Source organism: Teleopsis dalmanni, chromosome 2 (assembly GCF_002237135.1).
Source record: "Teleopsis dalmanni isolate 2A chromosome 2, ASM223713v2, whole genome shotgun sequence".
Lineage (NCBI taxonomy): Eukaryota > Metazoa > Arthropoda > Insecta > Diptera > Diopsidae > Teleopsis > Teleopsis dalmanni.
Window position 1 is genome coordinate 213,202,118 of NC_051847.1, and position 24,691 is coordinate 213,226,808.

A 24,691-nucleotide genomic window follows, 5' to 3' on the forward strand; every position below is an offset into this window, starting at 1 on the left:
ATACAAACAAAAACGTCTTACATTACAATATATGTTAATTGATTTTTCACTTTAAAATTTTTTCGTTTTTAACATTACAACAAATTACTAAAGCTAAGCAAAAATAATATTTATCTATAGGTATATATAAAAACCGTTTAATATTTTATCGGTTAGCCATAGTTTAAAATTGTTTTTTGTTTTTTTAAATATTAAAAATGCAATTATAATTGTGTATGCATTTTGAAATTAATGTTAGTGTTTACATATGATATTTAAAATATTATGCAGACATCTCAGTGATATTTGTTTAATTAATAGTTTCACACGAGGTAATAAATTTAATTTTTTATAATTTCTTGCCTTCTAAACATATTTATAAAATAAAACAAAAATGTTAAATTGTTTTTAGTTTTAGAAATATTTTGACTTTAGCATTAATGAGGCATTGAAAAGGTTTTGTGCGACTATCCATAACCATATGCGCTTTATGGTTGCCAAAACATTCAAATGGACGAACCTAATTTACATAAACGATCTGGATGTTTGACGCGTAAGTGTGAACGTAACGTATCTATGCGACTATATGTTGCTGGGCAATAGGGGCACATGGAACGTTGTGCGGTGTGTGAGTGAAAGTGATGCCATCGGTTGGTGACCTCTTTGCCGCAAGAACGACAACGCCACATTGTGCCCGGTTCGCGTGATTGTGTGAACATATTGTGATAGGACATTTGATGATGTGAAGGTGGTGTGGGTGTAGTCGATCCTATTGCCTGTGATTGATTATAGCCGTGTGGTTGTCCGGTGTGATGTCCGCCATTACTATTCCGTATGTAGTCCAAATGATATTCGTTTTTTAATGCTGCACTCAGGTGCATGCTAAATGCATGCGGTAGCGGTGGAGGTGGTGGTGGTGATGCTGATGATGTAGTCGAAAGTGGTGTTGAAAGATGATGACGTCCCCCCGGCCCTGTTTGTCATGAAAATAAAGAAAACACACCACAAAAGGGGCGAAAATAAGCCCAAGAGAAACAAATAGTTTTGGTTTGGATTGGAAGCACGTAAAATGTGTAACTTAAGATAATACATATACATATAGTATAAATAATAAATAAATAAATATATGATAAATAATCAATAATAAATTAATAAAATAAAATAAAAACTATAAGCTATAACAAAAATTATATAAATAAAATAGCTATTATATATATATTCTAAAATATACATAATAATATGAAAATATATATTAAATATTTTAATATTTTTTAACCAAAATTATTATTACTATTGTGTTATATTGGGCTAATTGTGTTAAATAAAAATATTGAACTAAATAAAAATTGTTTTTGCTTGGTTTTCTTATTTAACAAAAATTTAACGTAATTGACCAATTAGCACAATATAATAAAATATATAATAAATTAATTAAACGAAAAATATACTGCTACTTTAAACGTGTATTAAAATTAATGTTCTCTGAAATCTAATTTTTTAACTTTTCTAAGATATAGCTTTTTCTTTAAAATAAGTCTATTTGTTGCATATTATATTGTTTATGACAATACATGTTTTATGTTAACATTTAATTGTGAATAGTCTTTAAATAAAAATTTGCTTTTATTCACAATAGATACTTAAACTTAACCTTTTTGTTCCCTACACTAAAAGCTTTTTATATTTCAAGATTCATAGAGTGTTGAAATGTATTGTATGCAGTTTGTCCTATAATAATTTTTATTTACGTCACAAAGGGAATTAAAATGAATGAAGTTAAGCTCTACTGGCAACATTAAAAAAAAGCAGAAAACTATTTTGAATTCGATTGTTCTGATATTGAAGGTAAGTTGTTAAATGGTTAAATTATTGTTTTGTGAATAGCAATAAAAATATATTGAATTGAATTTAAACATATTTATAAATTGAATTATTGAATTGAAATATTGAACATTATATATGTATAAATAAATTCATTTAATATTTTTCTATTATGATAGTCAATCAAATGAATTTTAAATATTTCATTTTAATTTGTTTATTTGTAAATAAACTTCAATATTACTTTCTTTGAAAAATAAAACGAAAGAAACAATATTTTCGTACGCAGAAATAACAAATATGTTTCTACTATCATAATTGCAACATTACATTTGGAACTAGTTATTTTATTTAACAGGTTTAACTCCAATAACAATTGTTTCTATTCATTAATATAACTTGTTTGAAGTCACTTAACTTATTATTTTACATTTAACATGTTAAATGGGTGGCTGTAGTCAAGGCTTTATTGACAGTTTATAGTTAACCACAATTTAATTAGAATAAACCTGTAGGCATACAATAAAAACTTTATAAGAATATGAATATAAGAAAATGAATGTCTTATAACAATATAAATCTACTATTGTACCATTATTGTATTGCCATTAAAAATTAGACAAAAAATTAAATAATTATTTAATTAGTTTTAATAATTTTTGTTGTTTTTTTGAAGTAAACTAACTGCAATGTTTCGAGGTCTTAAATTAGTTTTAATATAATTTTTGTTGTTAAAAAATTTATTATATATATTATCTTTTGTATATAATAAAACAACAAACTATATGAAAACTTAATTTGAATACCTAATTTTAAATATAATTTGTATTTGAAATAAGATACAGAAATTCAATCTATTTCTTTGAAATATACCACAACACTTTACATTGAAAATATAATTCAACTATTTGTAGTATGAAAAAATTAATATTACTTTTAAAAAATCTAGAATAATATATAAATAAACTTAAATATAAAACAAATGATATACAACACTGATTTCTATTATTTAATTTTCGTTTCTTAGCTTACTAAAAACAACATATCAACACCGTAATAAAATACAAATTGTCAATTATTACAAAAAGAAATATATATATATAAAAATATCTTTTTATTAAATTAAATAAAAATCTATAAACCATACATACTACTTTTGTATAAGTCTATAAAAATATTTTTATATATTACTTAACTTATATACCTATAAAGTGAATATATATGAAAGAGTCACGGCCAATCAAATCAACGTAGTAATCACGCTAATTACCAATCGATTATTGGTGAAACTAAGTGAATAGTAATATTATTATCTATTGTGAATGTATTCTGTATTGTATGTGAATACACTTTAAAAAAGTTTAAATCACATTAATGTTAATAAGATTAATATTATTTAATCTACGAAAAAAATTTTGATGGAACTTTTTGATTTTGAACTATAAGTAGAATTTAAAAATAGTGTCAAAATTTTTTTAGTGAGACCAATAAACAATTATAAATGAAATTAAATTAAAATTATTAATTATTGAATAATTTTTTAATTACGAGGTGATTTCTATCTATTTCTCGAGGTGATATTTTCCAGTCCCAAAGGACTTTAGTCTCTAAACTGACTTAAGCATGAATCAAGTAAAAAAATTAATGATTTAATTCAGTATTTACGCTCAAGTGACGACTGACTGTTCTATCGACCCTATTCCCTATTTTTAACTAGATCAGTTAAGCTGCTCAGATTTTCAAATAATTTTAATTATGTATGTATATATGTATGTAAGTGAACTTGTAAAACTAAATTCATAAACATATTACAAGCATACATATATAAATTAGAAATTATTAAATAAACAATTTAGTCTTTTTTTTTGAAAATTTAAAAATAATATTTTAAATAAATAAACATATATTTTGCAGGTAGATTATTTCATATACGTTTAATAAATAAACTTATGGTGACACCCATAGATTGTATCAGGACTGTTGTACATAAAGGGTAGATTTTTAACTAAATCTATGCAATCGTTTGTGGAAAAGATTCGGGACTTGCAATTTGTTATATAGTTCATAGTATTGTTTTGCATGATTGTATCACTTTTCGTTTCACATTATAGAAAGGTATAATCATATTAAATAGTATTCTATAACTTAAGAAAATTGTACTATTTATTTAAATCAATGAAGAAAACACTAACTAATTAATAAATCAAATTCTCTACCCTCTCTATTCTATTAGAACGGGTTTTAAGCATTAGGCTGCTGCTATTGTGAATGGTTGAATTTATGTTTGTTCAATTTGTTAACTATTTCAAAATTCTTTTTTAAATTTTTGTGACTTAATATGTTTATATTTAATTATATAGAGTATTATTATTTTATTAAATTAAATAATAATATAATCAACTTGAATAAAGAAATTGCATTGATTTTAAGTGTTGCATGCTTGCTTAAAATCCATAAACACCATAAACCTCGAAGATTATTTAAAAAATATCGTGAATTATACCATATATCATGAGAATAGTTTCTAAGAATAAATAATACCCCATATGACAACAAAAGCTCACTAATCGTAATAAATAAAATAATAATAACATTTTCATATATATAATTTGGTTCTCTGCGAAGAGAATTTTTATTTACGACACTATAAAGCATATCTTTACTGCCAGCGATTATTAAAATATTTAGAAGTATTAAGAACTAAGAATTTACGTTATGAGAATGCATAAGCTTAAATTATATAGCTGGTACCATTTTATTAAAATCTATTGTGAACTAACACTTTTAACTTATTTTCTGAAAGGAACTCAGTAGCTGACTAAAAGTATATATCTAAAAAATTTTAAACAATTGGATAAACGATACTTTAGTAAACTTATATATATTATGAAGAAAATATATAATAATCTATTTATTAAAATTACTCTAATTAAAAAAAAAATTTACAACTAAATTATTATAAAAATTTTAACATACAGTAAAATTATTTCAAATTTTATAAAAAATATTTTTAGTTAATGATTACTAGCAAAAATTAAGAAAGCAAAAAAAAAAAATAATTTATGTATGAAAAATAATAATTAAAATTATAAAATCTTATTATAATTTTATAACATTCCAGCGTGCATTTTATATACGAGAAAAAAAATTTATAAACATTGTTTAGCTTTTGACTTAATTTTTAATTAATTTTTATGTTGTTTGGTGTGATTTTCTTTAGTTTGTTTTTATAATAATATATATAATATTATAAAAATTTAATATTAAAAATGCCTCCATTACAATTCTGTATATATAGTACATATATATTTTACATAAACACATCATTAAAATTAAAAAATATAAGATAAACAAATAAAAATTAGTCACAAACGGCTAAATCTCTTTGAAATAAAAATTTAACTTCTTATACATTATAAGTATATAAATAATAAAACATAAAAAATATATTCGCACAATTATTTTCTGAAATATATTTATAAGCCATTAAAATTTTTGGGTGTAACACTTGTGCGAAATATTTTATTAAATAATTAAACAAAATAATTATATATAAAATTTATATAAATACTTACAAAGCTTATGTGTTAAAATATTTACGTGTATACTTATATAAACAAAAGTATATGTATATAAATAAAAATACGAAAAGAATATTTTTATATTAAATGAGAAAAAAAAAAAAAACAGGAACTTGGGCCGAGGGTTGAAAATTTTTACGAGTTTTACTACATTAATATTATTTTATATCTGTATTATATATAAATACATATTTATATATATAAGCGTATCCTAAAAGTTGGAAGCACAATTCACTCAAACCTATTTCAATAATATTTATATATGACATTTACACCGATAAACCTATTTTACTCCATTTACAGATGAACCTTATAAGAAGCAAAAAATAAACAACATTATATAGAATTTAATAAAATAATTATTTATTTCAATTTTTGTATTAAAATAAAAATTTAACTAAAAAAATTATTTGTTTTTTTTTATTAATTTATTTAATGTTTTTTTTTTTGTATTTTAGTACATAAAAAATATTAGTTGTAAAATTTAACAAATGCTTTAATATTTTTTTGATCCTTTGTTTTTGTAGTTTTCAACTAAAACTAGCTTAAATTAAATGTTTTTCATTTTTGTATATAAATAAGACTTAAACTAAAAATTAAATTAAATAATTTTTGCTTTTATATAAAAATAAAAAAATTTTCTTTTTGCTGCGCGGCGTGGGTGTGGGTTGGTGTTAAATATGAAATTAATGGAGCTGCAAATTAAAAGATGCTTAGGGTTGCATTAAACTTTATACATATATATGAATATTTATATTAAATATTTTATATAGATATATATGCTCACAAATAAATCAATGCAAATATAAATATTGAAATTAGTTGCAAAGTAAATCAGGTAAGTCTTCTTGTTTGTTTTTTAAATATTATATATAACGATTTTTTTTATACAGAGTAATGACATTTAAAACTACACACAAATATTTATTTTATTCAATATTAATTTGTAGTTCTTTTTTTTGTTTTTTTATTTAACATCAAGGTACCATTTAATTTCTAATTTTTTACATTTTATTCTTTTTAAAAATGCATAGTAAATAATTTAGCTGAGAGTTTATTATTATATATTGAAAACGTGGATGTGTGCATAGAAATTTTTTTACAGTGTATCTATTTTGTTTACAACTAAATTCTTTTAGCACAAATATTTTCAATTGCTAAAACTAGTAAATTAGTTTAATATTCTCGAAGAAAAATGTTTGTATATAAAAACTAAATTTAGTACAACAGCTTAATTTAAATGTAAAAATAATTAATGCAATATTTAATAATTTAAATCGAGTTTTATGTTTAATTATAAATTTTATTATATTATTTTAAAAATATAATTTAATGTATATTAATTAAACAAAAAATAACTAGTCATATTGCACAACGGTTCTCACAAGTAGTATTTTTTTTAATAACTATTTTTGTTTTTATATTTAATTTTTTTTAATTATTTATTAACTTATTCTTTTTTTTGTTTGTTAAAATTTAGCAATTAAAGTATGTATAAAAAAGTATAGATAATTTTTAGATGTTTTGTGCTTTTAGCTTTCTGTGAAATTTCTCAAAACCTCTCTTAAATTCTCGTTTTATATTAAACTATTTGGATTTAGCACCATTCAAACCGTAAATCTCGCTTTTCCTCATTTTTAACGTCTATTATTTGTAATTATCACATTCCATTTCAAATTAAATAGTAAAACATTAATAAAATCTTTTCCAATTCTAATTTGACGAATTACATTTTCTCTATAAATAAATTAATTAATTTTTGTTTATAACATTTGTGCACCATCGATTTTAAATAAATAGTTTTGAAAACAATTACGTTATTTTATTGTTACTGTTATTGTAATATATTTAATTTAATAATTATAGTACAAAAAGTGCTGCACTGAGAAGAAGTTAAAAATAAACGTTAATTTTATTATTTTATTAAACTAAATAAATGAAAGTAAAAGTTAAAAAATAAATAGAGAATTAAATTTAAAATGTTTTCCAACAAAAATCTATTGTGAATAGCACGTAAGTTCACAATTGGCGAAATCGTTCTTGTTTTTATTTGTAATGTAAAAAATGTAGAAGCTTTTATATCAAAAAAATTTAATAGGAAATAGTTTTTTATAAACCAAAGGTTTAAAAATAATAGTTTAGGAACCAAAACTTGTATAAAGTTATTTATTAAAGAATCTAAGTGCAGCACAAGGTTTATTTAATTTTTTTTATTTTAGTTAATACTATTTTTCTTAGTTTTTCTTTTTTGTTGTATAAATTAAAAAATAAATATGTTAAAAATAAATTACAAATATTTTAACAAAAATTATATATTAATATAATAATATATGCTTAATAAAATATTAATTGCCAAAATTGTTTACAACAAATTTTAAAATAGTTCGTGTAGATATTGCTCTTGTTTCAAACTAAAATTTATTTTGTACATATTGTTTGTTTTTAGTAAAAAAATGTTATAATAAAAATAATTAATATATTAAACATATATAGTTTTTTCAATATAAAATAATTTCTAAATATTTGTACACAAGCAGTACATGTTCATTAGTTGCATTGTTTTTTATGTTAAAAGCTGCTTTAATTATATAATTTAAAAGTTAATTTTTAAATGAATATTATAAAAAAATTATGTTATTAAAAATTAATCATAAGATGTTAAACATTTAATAATTAACAAGCAGCTATAAACAAATATTATTATATGCATTTCGTTTTTATACTAAATTTATAATTATTAATAATATAACTTAAATGCTTCTTAACACTAATATGTTTTGTTTTTGTTAACATTTTTCTTTTTTTAATTTATTTAATTTTAATTTAAATTTAATTCATTTTGTTCTCTTTCTCGTAGTATTTTTTATATATGTTTACTACGTGTTAATTTTATATAAACAACTTTATTTACGTTAAAATTGTAGAGTTTATTTTTTTTAATACCTTAATTTAAATTTAATTAATAAAATTGCACATATAATTTTCGTTTAAAAATATGGAAAATATTTTTGATGTTTTATAATAAAATATTTTCTTTTGAATATTTAAGTTAATATTTTCACAACAATTATTTTCATTTCTTATATATATAATTTATAATTATTGATCATTTATAATTATAAATAATTTTGTTCGTTACTGTAATTTGATCCTTTTTATTTAATACAAATAAAAATACGTTTATTATGCTTGATTTTTAATAAAAAATGTATATAAGTTTTATTATAAATACAATTTAGAATAAAATTAAAAGGCACAAAATATCAAAACATACTTTTTTCAATTTTATATATTAATATGTATATTTTTATATGAAATAAAATATTACAATACATTTTCATGCAATATAAAACACAAAAATATATTCTCATATAATATAGCATATACAATCTTTAATATACAGTTTATTTTTATACATATTTTAATGTTCAACATACAGCATTTTTTAATAAAATATAATATATTGAAATATACTTTTATTAAACACATATACATATTTTTATATCACAAAAAATAATTGTAATTGACTGGTTTTCAATATTATATATTCAAATTTTAAATATAAAACTCAAATAAATATATTGCAACAAAATAAAAATATTAAATATTTTTTATATATCATTAAATAAAATTATATTTCAATCTAACTTTATATAAAACAATATATCTTTTTAATATTTAATATAGATATACCATGCGGTAGTTGAAAAAACTGACTCACTGTAATATGTGTTCCATTCAAAATAAAATATAATTGCAAATGATATTATATTTTAATTTAATTGTATTATACTGTATTACTGTAAATATTTATTAAATATAAAGTATTCAAAAATGTTGAAACTAAAAAGTTGGTGATTTTATAAATAATTAAAATTTTTAAACTTTTTAAATAAATTTCAAAATTTATTTTTTCATAAAAACATAATTTAAAATTTAATATGTAAACAAAATATATTTTCATTTTAAATTATAAAATATATTTTTCATTCAAAATGATTTTAAAAATTTAATTATTTAAATAAATAAAGTTATAAAATCTATTCTTATAAAAGTCAAATTTTAATGCTATTACGAAAAAATCCAATTTTAAAAAATTTTTTAAATAGAAAAAATTAAAAATATGTTTTATGTATGAATAATATTTTAAAATGTATATATGTATAAAAAACCATATTTTTAAATATGTTTTTCTTTAAAAATAAAATTTTAAAAAATAATTTTATATAAAAATGTATATATAAAAAAAAAATAAATATTACAAAAGTATATTTTAAGTATTTTTTTTTTAATTTTTTCCAACACTAAACGAGTTAAAATATATTTAAAATTTAGCATTAAACAAAAATATATTTCTATAAATAAAATATTTTTTTAAATAAAGCGAAGATATTAATACGCATTTTAAAAGATAAATAACTATTAAAAAAAAATACTTCTATATTATATGAGATAGTAACATATTTATTTCTAGTATATTGTAATAATTAATAAAAAAAACTAGTACTTTTATATGTTGTTAAAAGTTATAAAAATATTTTTAAAAAAAACTATATTAAATTTACTAAAATTATTTTTAAATAATTTGTTAAAATTAAATTTATTATGCACTTTCCATGTTTTTTTTTCTTTAGGCAATTCTTGATTATAATTGATCAAAATTAATTTTCTTTAATATTAAGAAACCTCTTATATATCATTGTACTTATTTTATTTTAATTTTTTTTTAAATTGCACAACATTTAGAACTCGTTTTTGTTTTTGTTTTTTTTTAAATGGAAACCGTATTATTTAGTTTGTTGATGAATTTAACACTATTTTTATTTACTTTTTTAATTTTTATGCTTAAAAGTGCTCAGGAATACATTATAAGTATTTTATTTTGTTTTTAAGTGTGGGTGGGCGGAGTAGTGTTTAATTTATTTTTATTTTTAAACATTAACTATTTACATAATTTATCTCAATATGTGTAAATCTTGTATATAAACAAATGAAGCCAGCATCGATTTACATCATTCTTAAATCTTTATATAATTAAATATATTAACTGTGCTGTCAATATAAATTTTATATAAATTTTTTAAATAAATTAAAGAAATCACTTTATCCACAAGAATTTGGTGTTCAAAAGTTCTACAGTGCAATCTAATGTAAATGAAATTGTTGTAAACATTGTTTATAAACATTGTTTCAATGCATAGTAACTATTTTAATATGTATTCCAAAAAATTTTCCATATTTTTAAACAAATTACGATTGAACTTAGTTTCTATATTGGCATTTATTCATTTATTCTTTTATTCAAATTGAACGCTTTGATAAAATCATTTAAAATTTGTGCAACATTTATTTTAGTGTTGAATATTTTGCTTCTAGCAACATGTTTAAATTGCTCTGCAACATTTTAAAAATGTGTGGGATTTGTTTGCATTTTGTTTCGTTTGTTGGAGTAATTGTGCATGTGACGTGTGAAAATTTGCTCACGTTGACGATAAATGTTGAAATGTTGCACTTGTGTTGCAGCAGCACCATAGGCTGCAACATTATTGCCGCTGCCATTGCTGTTGCTATAGTGGCTTGTTCGACGTGTCAGCACATTATACTGTTCTTGGTATTGCTGATAATGTGTAATGGTTGCAGTGTGTGGCGTGGATAAAGGTTGGCGTGTATCATGCCTTTCTTGCATTTCCCAAAGATACGGATTCGGTTGTTGTTGCTGCTGATATGTTGTTGTTGCATTGACTTCTGCAGTTGACGTTAAGGAGCCGTTTAACATGTTGCCACAATCCCAGCCAATATACTGACTGTATCATTCTGTTGTAGCGTTATGTGGTTGTTGCTGCGATGGCAACAGCATATGTTGCTGTTGTGTTAAATTGTGCGCATGCTGTTGCATTTGTTGCTGATGTTCACGTTCTCGTTCACGTTCGCGTTCGCGTTGTTGTTGCTCACGTTGCTGTTGTTCACGCTGTTGTTGTTCGCGTTGTTGTTGATGTTGCTGTGCAGCATTGAATGCAGCCGCAGCAGCTGCAGCCATTGCTGCTTGTGATATCTGTGTCGCCGTGGGTGATTGCGCAGCAGCAGCAACTGATGCAGCCGACATTAGATTGTCAAACTTTCTGGTGTCGGGGTTGTACATGGGATGTTTGAACTTGCAATGCGTACGTAAGTTGTCGCTGCGAGTATAGGTGGCACGGCAGAGCGGGCATTCGAAACGGCCTGGAAAATGCACGTGATAATGATTTCGTATGTGCGTCACCACTTTGCCGCAAAGTTTACAGCGATGTAAATTGCAGCCACCGGAGAGCCGCTCGAACGTTAGACGCATATGCCAGGCTTTGGAACCTACAAGGGCACATCATCAGCGTAGAGATCGCCATTGATTTAAATTTGAATTTTTATATAAATGTTTTTTTCAAATTTATTATTATTTAATATTTTCATTGATATTTCATAGTTTTGATTTGTTCATTATGAGATTTTTTGCGTCATTCGTGCGCATAGAGAAGAGAAGAGAAAAACAATTTTTGGTTGGTGATACTCATAAACAAATTATTTTTTGTTGTTATAAATGTCTAAAATACACTACTAACATCTTTAACTAAATAAAATAAACTACATAAATGCTGTTATACATAAATATCATTGAGACACATAAATACATATTTATATAATAATGTAAATAAAATGATTTATATTTGTTTTAGTACGAAATGGCCTACGGAAAATTTTTTTTAACAATTTTTTATAATATTTTAAGAAACAATGAAATCAATGGTTATGGATATAAGGGGCCTGAAAACTTTCTCGAAATTGTACGCGTGTTCAGTGATTTTTATTATAAAGTAAATTCAGTGTATAAATCGAAAGATTTTGTGAAACAGCTAACAGCTAACAGCTTACTTGGGATTAAACTTGGACTTTCAGGCTTATATAGATCCATTATGAGTTTATGAGATTTATACCCACTAAAACCATCTTACCTTATTAACTTTCAGGAATGAGTTAATAATCTTATCTAAGTTAAACTAAACAGGCTTATAAGATCCCAAGGGCTACTTTGATTTTCTAACCTAACTTGCTTGGAGCTAAACAAGTAGTGGTAGTTATATAGATCAAGCGATTTGTTGTTTTTGTAATAATTAAATTTTGAACTGTAAACTATTCTAAATAAAATATTTTAAAGTATGGTTTCCTACCTCCTTCACAAAGTTTACATTCCTACACCAATTCATATAATCAGTTACAGCACTACATCCGCCAGTGGATATTACCTACAAAGTCTAGGCCAACCAAGTTCAGCATTGTTAATGCCATGTGAAACAGGAGATCATTTACAGGTGGGAAGGTATCGCTCAGCTTACGACTGATAATATATAGTTTAAATAGGATACACAGTATAAGTGTACTTTAATTCTCATTATTCATGCCCTACTCATATGTTAATCTATAAGAATCATTAAATATTTTGATACATTTTATAAAGCATACATTTCTGACTATTTATTCAGTTGTATATACTATTCTCCTGTTTGGCAGTCATCAATAGCTTAATAAATATTTATCAAAATAAAAACTTTAAAAAGTAAAAATCTGTACTAAATATTACTCGTCTTAGCATCACTATATGTTATGATCGACTACTGTCTTATTTGGTTTTATAGAAGAGAAAACAGGAATACATTTTTTCCTAGTACACATACTATTGTCATGAACCAGAAAAAAAAATTTATGAGAATCTATAGTTTGACAATATTAATACTCAAAAGTGTACTAGTGTTATAATCCATTAGATCAGGTACTAAATTTTTAAACAACTTAATATAAACTATTAAAGTCTGGAAGTACGCAACCCCAAACATCGTGGAGCAATAATATAATGTTTGTTATTAAATTCCCATAAATATTTATCTATTCAAACTCGATTAAAACCTCCTTTATATAACAATGAAATCTGATTTATTAACTAGATATTGTAGAGTAATAAAGGAGTCATCATAGAGCCATAAGCTCGGGGAGCGATTAATTATAAGTAGATTGAATAAGTGATCACATAAACACAATATTAATAATGCTACCTTGCTTCTTAGCTAGCTGGTTGTGGGATCATCTAACTTAATTAAGGATAGATCCTATTCTATACTACATCTTTTATGTAAATGGTCAATTTCATTGAAAATAAAAAGAAGTTATTAAATTTTATAAAATCTTTAACCTTTAACCTTATATTTATCACTGAAACAATTACTTCATGAAAATTCATGAAACGTTTATTTACTAATTTTTTTTTTTTGGAATTTAATTTTGAGGCTACGCAACAAACTCGTTACACCCAAAAAAATATGGTTAGTTTTACTATAAAAAAAGTTCAGATTTTTTAATAAATGTTTAAGTTATGAGACAAATATATTATATATATACATACATATATAAATATAAATAGCTACTTATAAAACTGTTAGGCTGTAAACAAATTTTTTTGTTGTAGTAGGTTTTGTTTAAAATTATTCTATTAAACATTTATTAAATAAATTTCAAATAAATAGAAATTATTTTACAATTTTCATATGTGCATCAAGGAGAGAACTAAAACCAATTTATTTTATTTAAATAATTAAGTTTAAAAAATAAATTTAAGCAATTATTTATTAGTATTTATATAAAGTAACTACGTTCTCATACATATATTATTATTGTTTTAATTGTATGTGTAAACCCTGTTTATCGAGGTATAAGATTTCAAGAGTGGAAGTTATATTTACACTATACATTTTATTGCCTGAATAATTATTTCGTAATAAACACCAATTTTTTTTACTTATAGTTTGTATTTATAAATTAAAAACAAGGGAGTCGTTGTAATTAACTATTACACACACACACACATTAAAGTTTTAAAAAAAATATTTTTATATATAAACCAGTATTTAAGTAAATGAATTATGAAAATACTCTGAGTATATGAAAGTAATATATTAAAAGTAACCCTGTACCAATGTGTTTAGGGAAATTTACTTATATTAGCTTTTGTATATATATAATTTTACACATGATTTTTGTTAATAATAATATTTAAATGAAATGAAATATTAAACACTTGATATTTGTTGTTTCAAATGCCAAGAAAAAAGTTATGTCTTAAGTTTAAAAATAAAAACAAAGTGCGTTAGGGGTTATTAAAAAAATCTGTTCAATTATTTATAAAATTTTGTTTCTTAATAACAATTTTTTTTTAACTAAACAAACGTTAAACTCTCTATAAATGTTAAGAATGTTTTAAAAAATGTCAGTTTCAGAGAAAATAAGTTAAGAAGAGTTAAATAGAAGATAGTATAACGTTTTCATATATCATAGATCTTATTTTAATTTAATTGTTTAACTAAAAAAAATTTAGTATGAAGTAGAAATGTTTGACAATTTGTTAAAGTTGTAGGTTTCAACAATTATTTGGTAATAAAAAAAATACTTTTTCTGAAATTGTAAAACATATATATGAAAGAAAACATCGAACATATTTTCAACACCCCTCCTTCCTGCTCAAAACGAAATAAAAAACATAAAAATAATTTTCAATATTAAGTAAAATTGATTTTTTGTGGTGAATTTTCAAAACTTGAATTTTGGCGGCCAATTCCTGTTTTTTTTCTTTAAATTTTGTCACATTTGCAAATTGAATTTTTGTGCCTAATTTATCATTTTAGCAATAAATTAATTTTAAAAAATATTTCTATATATATATATTTATATGTATATAAAACTTAAAGCTAAAATAAATACAAAAACAAATATACGTCAATGTAAAGAATTTGAGAACTTACCGTCTTTTATTAAAATCACTGGCAATGCCAAACTAAATCATTTTTTATTATATAAAAATATGTTTCATATAATATACGAGTATATAAAATATCCATATTTTATATGAGTTTTAACTTTGAACATTTATTTTGAGTTTTTAATTGAATGTAGATACAGTGTTGAAAATCTAAACATAGATGCAACGAGAAGTAATCGTAAAAAGAACTGGTACAAAATTTTGCAACACTACAACAGCAAGAAATACGCCATTTTTAGATTTTAATAAAGAAAATTTTTATTAATTAATTAATTTAAGAAGTTAAATTTGATTTATGTTGTTTGTGTTTATAATAATTGTTTTATTAGTTAATGAATATATTTTAAATAATTTTTTTATTTGTGTTTTGTTTTATTATTATTTTTAAAAAACTGCTTTTTAATTTAAAATATATATTTTTTATATTAAATCTTTGCCTTTTGTTAATTAGCCTAAAAGTATTTATTTTTCATTTAAAAAATAAATTCAACGAAATCTTTAAAATCTTTTAAAATAAGGTGGGCTCAATTGCTTTGGTTTACTATATATCTAAATAATTATAAATATAATGCAATTATTTATGTGTGGTGAAATAGATCAAATATTCCGAAAATATTGCTGACACTTATATGTAAATGTTATATTAAAATTTATTGGTAAAAATTAAAAACGAAAAGAAAATTTTGAAAAAAAAACAATGAGAATGAAATATGTATAAAAAATTTTAAAACAATATTATTTTTAAAAATAAAAAGAAAATTTTCAGTTATTAAATTTAAAAAAAAATATAATTGTTTATTTAGGAATATAAAAGTTTTTTAAGAATTAATAAGACATCAATTTTTTGAAAATTAAACAAATAATATTTATTATAAATTAAAAAAATAATATTTATTATAAATTAAAAAAAATGTATTTTTAAAACATTTTACAAAAATTGTATTTTTAAAAAAATTTAGAAAAATTGTAATTTTCAGAAAATAATAAAAAATAGCATTTTTCAAAAAAATTTAAAAAAATTGTAAGAATACATTTAAAAAAATGTATTTTTAAAAATATTAAAAAATTTTATTTTTAAAAAAATTTTAATAAATTGTTTTAAAATAATTTAACTTTAAATTTTTTAAAGTTATGTTTTATAGAATTATAAAATAAAATATTTTAAAAATATATTCCTTAAAAATATATATTCCTTTATATTTTTTTATTTTGTTATTTTAAAAAACAAAATTTTAAAAAAGAAACTTCTTTTTATAAATTTAAAAATGGAAATTTTTTTTTATGAATACAAAGAAATATTATTTCATTAAAATGTTAAAAAATATACTTTTATAATAATTTAGAAATTAAATTTTTTTTAATTCAAAATAAAAAACATTTTTAAAAATTTTTAAAAATATGTGTTAAAGAAAAATAATTTTTTTAAATATTTAATATATTGATAAAAATTAATATTTTATACTTTTAAAAAATATATAAAAAAAATTTAATTTCGGTGGGCTTATAATATTTTTTAACTATTAAATAAAAATAACTTCTAACAGTTTTTTATTAATGATAAACTTGGAGATTAAAAAACAGAAACATAAACTTCCCCTCTAAAACTTACTCAAAAATGGATCATAGGGTCTCTTATAAATGTAATATATAATTAACTTATTAGTCATTAAAAATATCGTTGCTCAGTTGCGAAATGAGAATAAATATTATTGAAGAAGTCTTCTATGAGGATACGAGGATATCTCATATTATATGAGGATATCTCATATTATATGAGGATATCTCATTATCGGTAAAAATGGACTCCTCTTCATTTTTTTCATGGAATATTATACATTTAAATTTTTACCAAATTACAGTTTACTTAATGGAAGCGAAAAGGGTTTTCGGTTAAATTTTTAAGAATAATAATGAGAGTAGCTTACTGGTTCCATTGTGAAGATAGAAAACTACGCTTTTAAGAGAAATGTTTTTGTTTATTAGACTTTCAAGAATGATAATTATAGTACTTGCTTCACTGGATTGATCATGTCATTAGGATGGTAGACGAAAAAGGTGTTTAAAGTTGCAGTTGAAGAAGTAATCATGTTTCCTCTGGTGTAATCAGACTAACTGCACTTTATATACGAGATTGGAGAAAGCGTAAAAAAAGAATGACAGGTAAAGAGCAATGCTGGTTTAGGACTAAATCCGGCAACGGATTGTAAAGGCTGTAGAGGTGTTGGAGGTTAATTTTCGAATAAATAAAATTCTTTCAAAGAAAATTAAATTAATAAGATTTTCATTTTTAATGAAATAAATATTTTAAAGACGAAAAATAATTAAAGCGAAGTATTATTGGCAATAGGCGCACTCATCTATTAAAATTATAATATAATATAATATACATACTAAAATATATAAATAATAATACTTATATTGCATATAATATTTGTTACTTTATGTTACATTTATTTGTTATTATTATTAAAATAACAATATTTTCAGAATATTCAATTAATATGCATTTAAGTACTGTACGTTTTACAACACTGTTTTTCGTCGAACGTCGATCATCACTATTTTTGTTGACTAACATTAAAAACGACAACAAATGTGATAATCGATGATGATTTGATCGCCTGCGTAGCAATGATATTAGAAAATTACAGATTGTTTTTTTTCAGCTACTTAAACATTTTTTGTTTATATACTTTTGAACAGACTTTAAATTTAATAGTTTATTATTGTTATTGCATAAAAAAATTAGCCTTAGTGAATATATTGCTTTATGTGTACATGAAATACATACTAAAATTTTGTATCGCTTTGTTAACATTCATTGCTGCTCACGATATCGAAACAGTGTTGTAAACATAGCAAATGTTGCTGAAGTCAACAAACATGTTGCTAAGCATACTAAAGTTTTTTCAATGTTAAAAACAAATTTTTTTTTCATTTATGAAAAAATATAAACAAAAAAATTGTAAGTAAAACAAAAATTAAGTTATTCTAAGGAAATAATAATAAATAAATAAAATATTTTAATTGGAATTACTACAATAATACTTATATTTGCTTTTTGCTCGTTGTAAATAATTTTGTTAATTTATCTAAAAATTACATAAATAAATAAATTTTTGAATTTTTGCACGCTTCTCGTTTTCACTAACAACAATTTCTTAAAAAAATACATTTTACAAAATAAATATCATTTTATAATCGTTGTTTTGTAATTGTGTTTTTAGTTTATAAGTATATATAAGAAAAAAAGTCTACTACAGTCTACATGAAATCCTTTTTCATTTTTCATTTTTCATTTTTCATTTTCATTTAATTAATTTTAAAATTTAATACTTTGTTTTGTTAAATTCTTATATATATATATTTATACATATATATATGTATATATATTTTTTTTTTATAAATTGTATTTGATAATTATAGAACATTTAAGTTATTAAAATTTTTATTGAGATATTTTTATGCATTAAATTACATTAAATCGCTTTGTTAATTGTTGAAGAAATTGCTTATGGAGGGGGAGAGAAGACATATTTGCTATTACATATATTGTTTAAAATTAATTTTAATAACTACATTTGGTATGTGTCTGTCTGTAAACTACTACGAAGAGGAAGAAATATTTAAGTAATTTAATAAAATTTGTATTTTGCATTGTAACTTTGGTATTTTGATTGGATATTTTCATTTTCGTACTTGCTTGCTTTCGAACTAGCATTTTACTTAACTACATAGAAAATTGATCACATATGTACATAATGGCTAAAAAAGCGATCCTTAATATCGGCGTGTTTTATTTTACAATGCGCTTTCATATTGTCTCGACGCGTAAACTTTTGGCCGCACACAGGACACTCATGACTCTGCGGACGATGTATGTTGGCGTGATGCCAACGATTCGATACGATTTTGTTGCAGCTCACACAGCGATAGAGCGTCGGTAGCGTGCCAGAGAGTTGCACGAAGAGCGTCGAGTAGTCGATATTGTGATCGCGACGGTTTGCAGCAGCTGCAGCAGCAGCCGCGGCTGCTGCCGAGTTATTGGTAGCGGTTGAACTGGAAGAGGCATTCGATGAAGTGGACGAAGTGGAGGAGGATGGTACAACAGCTGTATGATGTGTTGCATGGTGTTGATGTTGTTGATGTGCTTGTGTCAAACAAGTTGCACCAACATGTTGATAGCTATTGTGTTGGTGTTGTTGCATATGTTGATAAGCAGCAGCTGCAGCATGTTGCTGTTGTTGTTGTTGCTGTTGCAGTGCATACGTTAGATGTTGCTGTTGTAAGCAGGATGTTGTTGCACTTGTCGCTGCTGTCGGCGAGAGTGCGGCCGCAGCAGCAGCTTCTGCACATAGTGTATCTAATGCTGTGATCGGTGTGGAAACACTCATTGGCGCTGTACTACAACGTCCTAGATTGATTACAGTACGCGGTGGTGAGTTGCTTAGCTCACCGTTGCGTGCATGCAACATGTGGGCATGTTGCTCGTGTGTATAGTATGGCTGGCGTTGCAGATGATGGCAACGTATTGTGGACAGATTTAATTGTTTGCATTTGTAACGACAATTGTAGTTGTTGTCGAGTAACTCATCATGTTCCTCATCGTCTTCCGTGTCTGTTTGGGGATCGTTGGCTTTGATTTCGATTTCCTCACTGACATCATCGTTATCAACAACACCATGCAAATCGTCACTATCGGTTTGTACTTTACCTGTAAACATGATGGCATAATGCAGAGTCAAGAGATAGATAGAAAGTAAGAATTTTAAGAGTATTTTTTTTTTTGTTTGAAGGAAATTGAATGTTTGGAAAATAATTTTAAAAATTTAAAATTAAACTTTCGATTTTATTGGTTTTTTTTGTTTTGGGGTTTGTGAAAAGATGAATTTATTTTAAGTTAAAAAATTTTTTATTGGGTGTTCAAATTAACAAACTTTCGATTTAAGCTAAGCGGTAGTATTTTTAAGCAAAAAAATTAACAATAAAATAATATAGAATATTCTATCTGGGTAATGCAATGTTTACACTGAAAAATCCACTTAAAACAATACTCACGAATATCTTGATGAAATGGGTTATGTGGCAATATTCAACTTTTATACACTAATTAGTACCCTAGAGACTACAAACTTAAAGATTATAGGTTGAATTAGTTGAGATCAAGTTGTTACGGATAGACCTCCACGTTATTCGATCCATTTTGCTAAATGGACTTAAGTCCATTTTTAAAGAAACAAAATCAATTTATCAAATCTACCACATAAGCAGTGAAGAAAAGATTTATAAACGAATTAGGGTAGCTGAGGATTGTGGTAGTCTGAATCAAACATGTAAAAGAGTAGAGCATAATATTAAGATAAGAAAAAATAATTAGAAAATGAAGAGAGATTAAAAGAGAGAAAAATGCAAACGAGTAGACATAAAGACTAGTGGTGCGAACTGACAGAAGATATATATAGAGAGGAACATTCTATTAGGTTTCTACTTTGGTTTCACAATAAATGATATATTGAAGAAATACAACTGATATGATGAAGATGTATATATATATATACGAGTATATATGCAACATATACGTGGGTTTTCATTTTAGTTGTACAATTAATGATAGCCGCAATAAATAAGAATACGGTCGCGGAGAAATAGATACATATATTATATATTATGTCAGACACAAATTATACTGGCTGATACGTAATTAAAATTAGGGATAGTACTAAACAAGAGTACTACATTAGGCAAGTAGTTCCCATTGAATATACTGAAAATTTTGCTTAGAACTTTTAGCCTTTACTGATACCCGTAAGAAGGGCTATTAAATAAAACACTGAGTTTCACTGAACGACTGTGATTGTGTACATCAATTGCATGAGTTCAATGACTTCGGTTAGAGATGCATTTAAGGACGCTGCTTAGATTACATGGATCAACAGCGTTTGTATTCACAGGTACATATCTTATAATGTCTTATAAGCAATTGATAGATTCTCCAGGTTTCCCTAATTCGCTTGATGTTACATTTCATGAACTATTTTAAAAGTAAGCTTTTTAATAGTATGTATATATTAATACTATTCGTAAATAAAATGAATAATATCGATGAAGTGATGGTTATTTGTAATAAATAAAAAGTATATAAGAATTTAGACTTTTACTGGACTTAGCACATGTAACTTAACAATTTTCTTGAATAAAAATGTTGCAAACTCTCTTGTTAACTTACAATTGTATCAGAACATGGTGCTCAACAATTCATTATGGCGAAAGAGCTATAATCTGCTCTAAACGTTGTAAGCGATTTTGACTTCTACTTGAATCAAAACATGTTGCTCAACAATTTCCGTCAACAAAAATGTTGCAAAACCAAGTCCTTTTCAGGACTCACTGTTTAACAATAATTGTTAAAAAAATTCTTGTAAAATTTAATACAAACGTGATTTTGATTTCTATTCAAATCAGTACATGTTGCTCAACAATTTTTTTTAAAAAAAAATGTTGCAAAGTATTCTGTAAAGGCTTCTGCAAAGGTTCTGTAGGCGTTGAAATTCTCATGGCCAATTTGTTCACGGATGAACCATATATAGAATCACCGATAGAGAATGATGAAGCTTCCCGAAAACTAACAAAAAATAACAGCGTGTTACTTAATAAAAATATACATTACTTCTTGAACAGTTTGAGTAACAATTTATTTATTAATTTCTAATCAAATTATTTCTAATTAACAACTTGTTTGTTAAATGTCAACCGTTAACTTGCTTCGTTTACTTTTCTCTCACTCGGCCAGAGTTGCCATCCTTCAAAAATTACTAATGCACCAAAGGATCATAAATAATAATGAGCATATATACTTAATTGAAATTAATGCTTAATAAAGAAAATTTCTGTTCAAAAATTAACCAATAAAACGCGGAAGTCAAACTCGAAACATGTTGCTAAACAATTCTTGTTAGCAGGAATGTTGCTAAGCCCTTGTGTGTAAACATTGCATTAAAAATAAATGATTTTGCAATAATTTTGCGTGGTTTTTTCAAAGCAAATCAAAATTTTTATTGAATTTTTTTTTATTTTTTCTTTTTTTTAAAAAGTTTCAACAATTTTTTTTTTCTTTTTTTATGTACTTTGCTAAAAAACCATTCCAAAAAAATAAATTCTTTTAACATAAAATTAAAAAAATTGAGTGTCAACTAAGTTTATGCATTTAATTTAGTAACAACAGTCAAACTACAGGTTTTAATTTTATAATTATTATTTTTATGGTTTTTTGTTTTGTTTTTAATTTAATAAAAGTAAGTAATTTATGTATATATAAATGCAGCATTATATTTATATAGATTTATAACATTTTTATATATAAGGTAATATGATAACTATTTTTTTATTTTGTTTTTTTTTTTTTGTTTAATTTAGCTTAAAAAACAATGCTAGTGTTTTTAAATCTAAAAAGTTAACAAAATATTTTAAAAAAGTAATCAATGCAGATAAATAAAAACTTAAAGTTAAAATTTTGGGAAAAGGTTTTTGGGTATATTTTGGATACTAATTATAATTAAACTATTTGTGTATTTAAATAAATTTAACAAAACAAAGTCAATTGATATTTTAAACGCTTTTTATATGCTTAAGCTGGGTGGGCTGGGCATAGTACTTATATATAAAAATAATATAAAAAACAATTTTAATGTAAATATTCAAAACAATTGCTAGGATCTTATAGCAGGATTCGTGTGTAGATCGTATAAATTAACAACAAGGAATGCTTGGTCTTTTTTTAAATAAATAAAATTAAAATAAAATATATTTAAATTATATTTAAAAAAAAATAATTTAAAAAATAAATAAATTAAATCTGATCAAAGGAATAAATTTCGTGTTGAACTTGTTTTTGGTGCATTTTGTTTTTAATAAAACAATTTTTTTTTAATTTTTTGTAATTTTTTTTTATTTTTTGAATATTTTACATGTTTCCACGGTATAATTTTGTTTTAAACTTATTTTTTCTTATATTTTTACACAGCGCTTCAATGTTGCAACATATTTTTCTTTCATTACTTGGTTAACTAAAGTTAATTTTTTAAATTATACAACTAAATATTATTTAAATATATTTTCTTGTTGTTATATTAATTTTTAAAACCAGTTCTTTTTATTATTACTGCAACTAATAAATGACTACAGTAAATACCTAGAGTAAATATTTATCAAGTATATTAAAATAATTAATAATAGTTTAATAATTAATTTGTAATAAATTTTTTTACAAATTTCTGATATTTTAGTATTTTAATTATAAAAAATAAATATTACAAATATTTAAAGAAATTTTATTTTTTTTAAGATAAAAATAAATAAATGTGCGTTACGCATTTTTAGAGTTTTTATAATATTTTAAATAAATTTCTTTTTTTGAAAAAGATAATAATTTTTAAATAAAAACACATTGTTAAGTATAAAGCAATACAATAAAATATAAGGAATTATTTTAAACGTACACAAATTAAACGAAAAGTTAGAATAAAACTTTATGTTTTTTATATACGAAGAAATTTAGTTAAATAAAATTATTAATAAATTAATGTAAAAAATTTTATTCAAAGCCAAAATATTTAATAAAAAACTTAAATATACTTCAGATAGGTTTTCAAAAGTGAGGGCACATGGCATATTTAGTTCAGAGATATCAGATCCACACTTCAGCCTCCAAAGTAAAAGGAGTTTTTATTTTATTTTAAGATTTTATTAAGATTTTAAACTAAATAAATATATATGTAGTAGAAAATAATATTTATAAATAAAGCCTAATACATATGTGGTTAAAAAGAGCATTTGTAAGACGAGTTTTGAGTAAAAACACATAGAAATGCACATTTAATTAGAATTAGAAAATTTAGTAGTGTCGAGATGCGTTACATGAATACGTTAAGTAGTTCCATTTTAATTAAATTAATATTTAGAATTATAATTTAATTTCAATATTAATAATTAAATTATAAAATTTTATGTTTCTTTGTAAACATTTGAGTTTGAGTTCTTTTGAATATACCCATTGCAATTTCGTATTTTGTCGTGTTACATCGTTTCCAATCGGTCAATCGGTTCGATTCGGTTTAAATCGGTTTTAATCGGTTTAAATGTGTTTATGTATCTTACCAAACTAATAGCAAAAATATTAAAAGACTGACATATACTAAAATATTAATTAATTAATCAATTAATTATTATTAATATTTTACTGATTTTATATAAGTTGCAACATTAAAGACAAAAGTAGAGTTAAACAAAAACAAGTAAATTAAAAAAAAAATTATTTCATATATATATAATATATATATATTATAGATTAAAGTGTGAGTGGTGGTAGTGAGCTTAAATTTAAAATAATTGTTAATAGTAAAATATTTAAATAAAAGCAAAAACAAAATCAAGTCGGTTGAATGATTTCAGTGAAGTGAAATTAATAATAAATTACATG

General features: G+C 23.2%; 1 protein-coding gene across 4 annotated transcripts in view; it reads right to left on the reverse strand.

The window, feature by feature from the left end:
• Positions 1-359: 359 nt before the first annotated feature.
• The window catches only part of LOC119685464 (sex determination protein fruitless-like), a 421,971-nt gene continuing 397,639 nt past the window's right edge, over positions 360-24,691 (reverse strand). Inside the window, exon 7 of one of the 4 annotated variants that reach the window (XM_038099749.1) lies at positions 360-952. In XM_038099749.1, coding sequence (XP_037955677.1) covers positions 486-952 — 467 coding nt within the window. In that variant the 3' untranslated portion in view covers positions 360-485. Of the gene's footprint in view, positions 953-10,763; positions 11,727-18,699; positions 19,931-24,691 lie in introns of those variants that run through there. The other 3 variants (XM_038099748.1, XM_038099746.1, XM_038099745.1) reach the window with 3 other exon arrangements.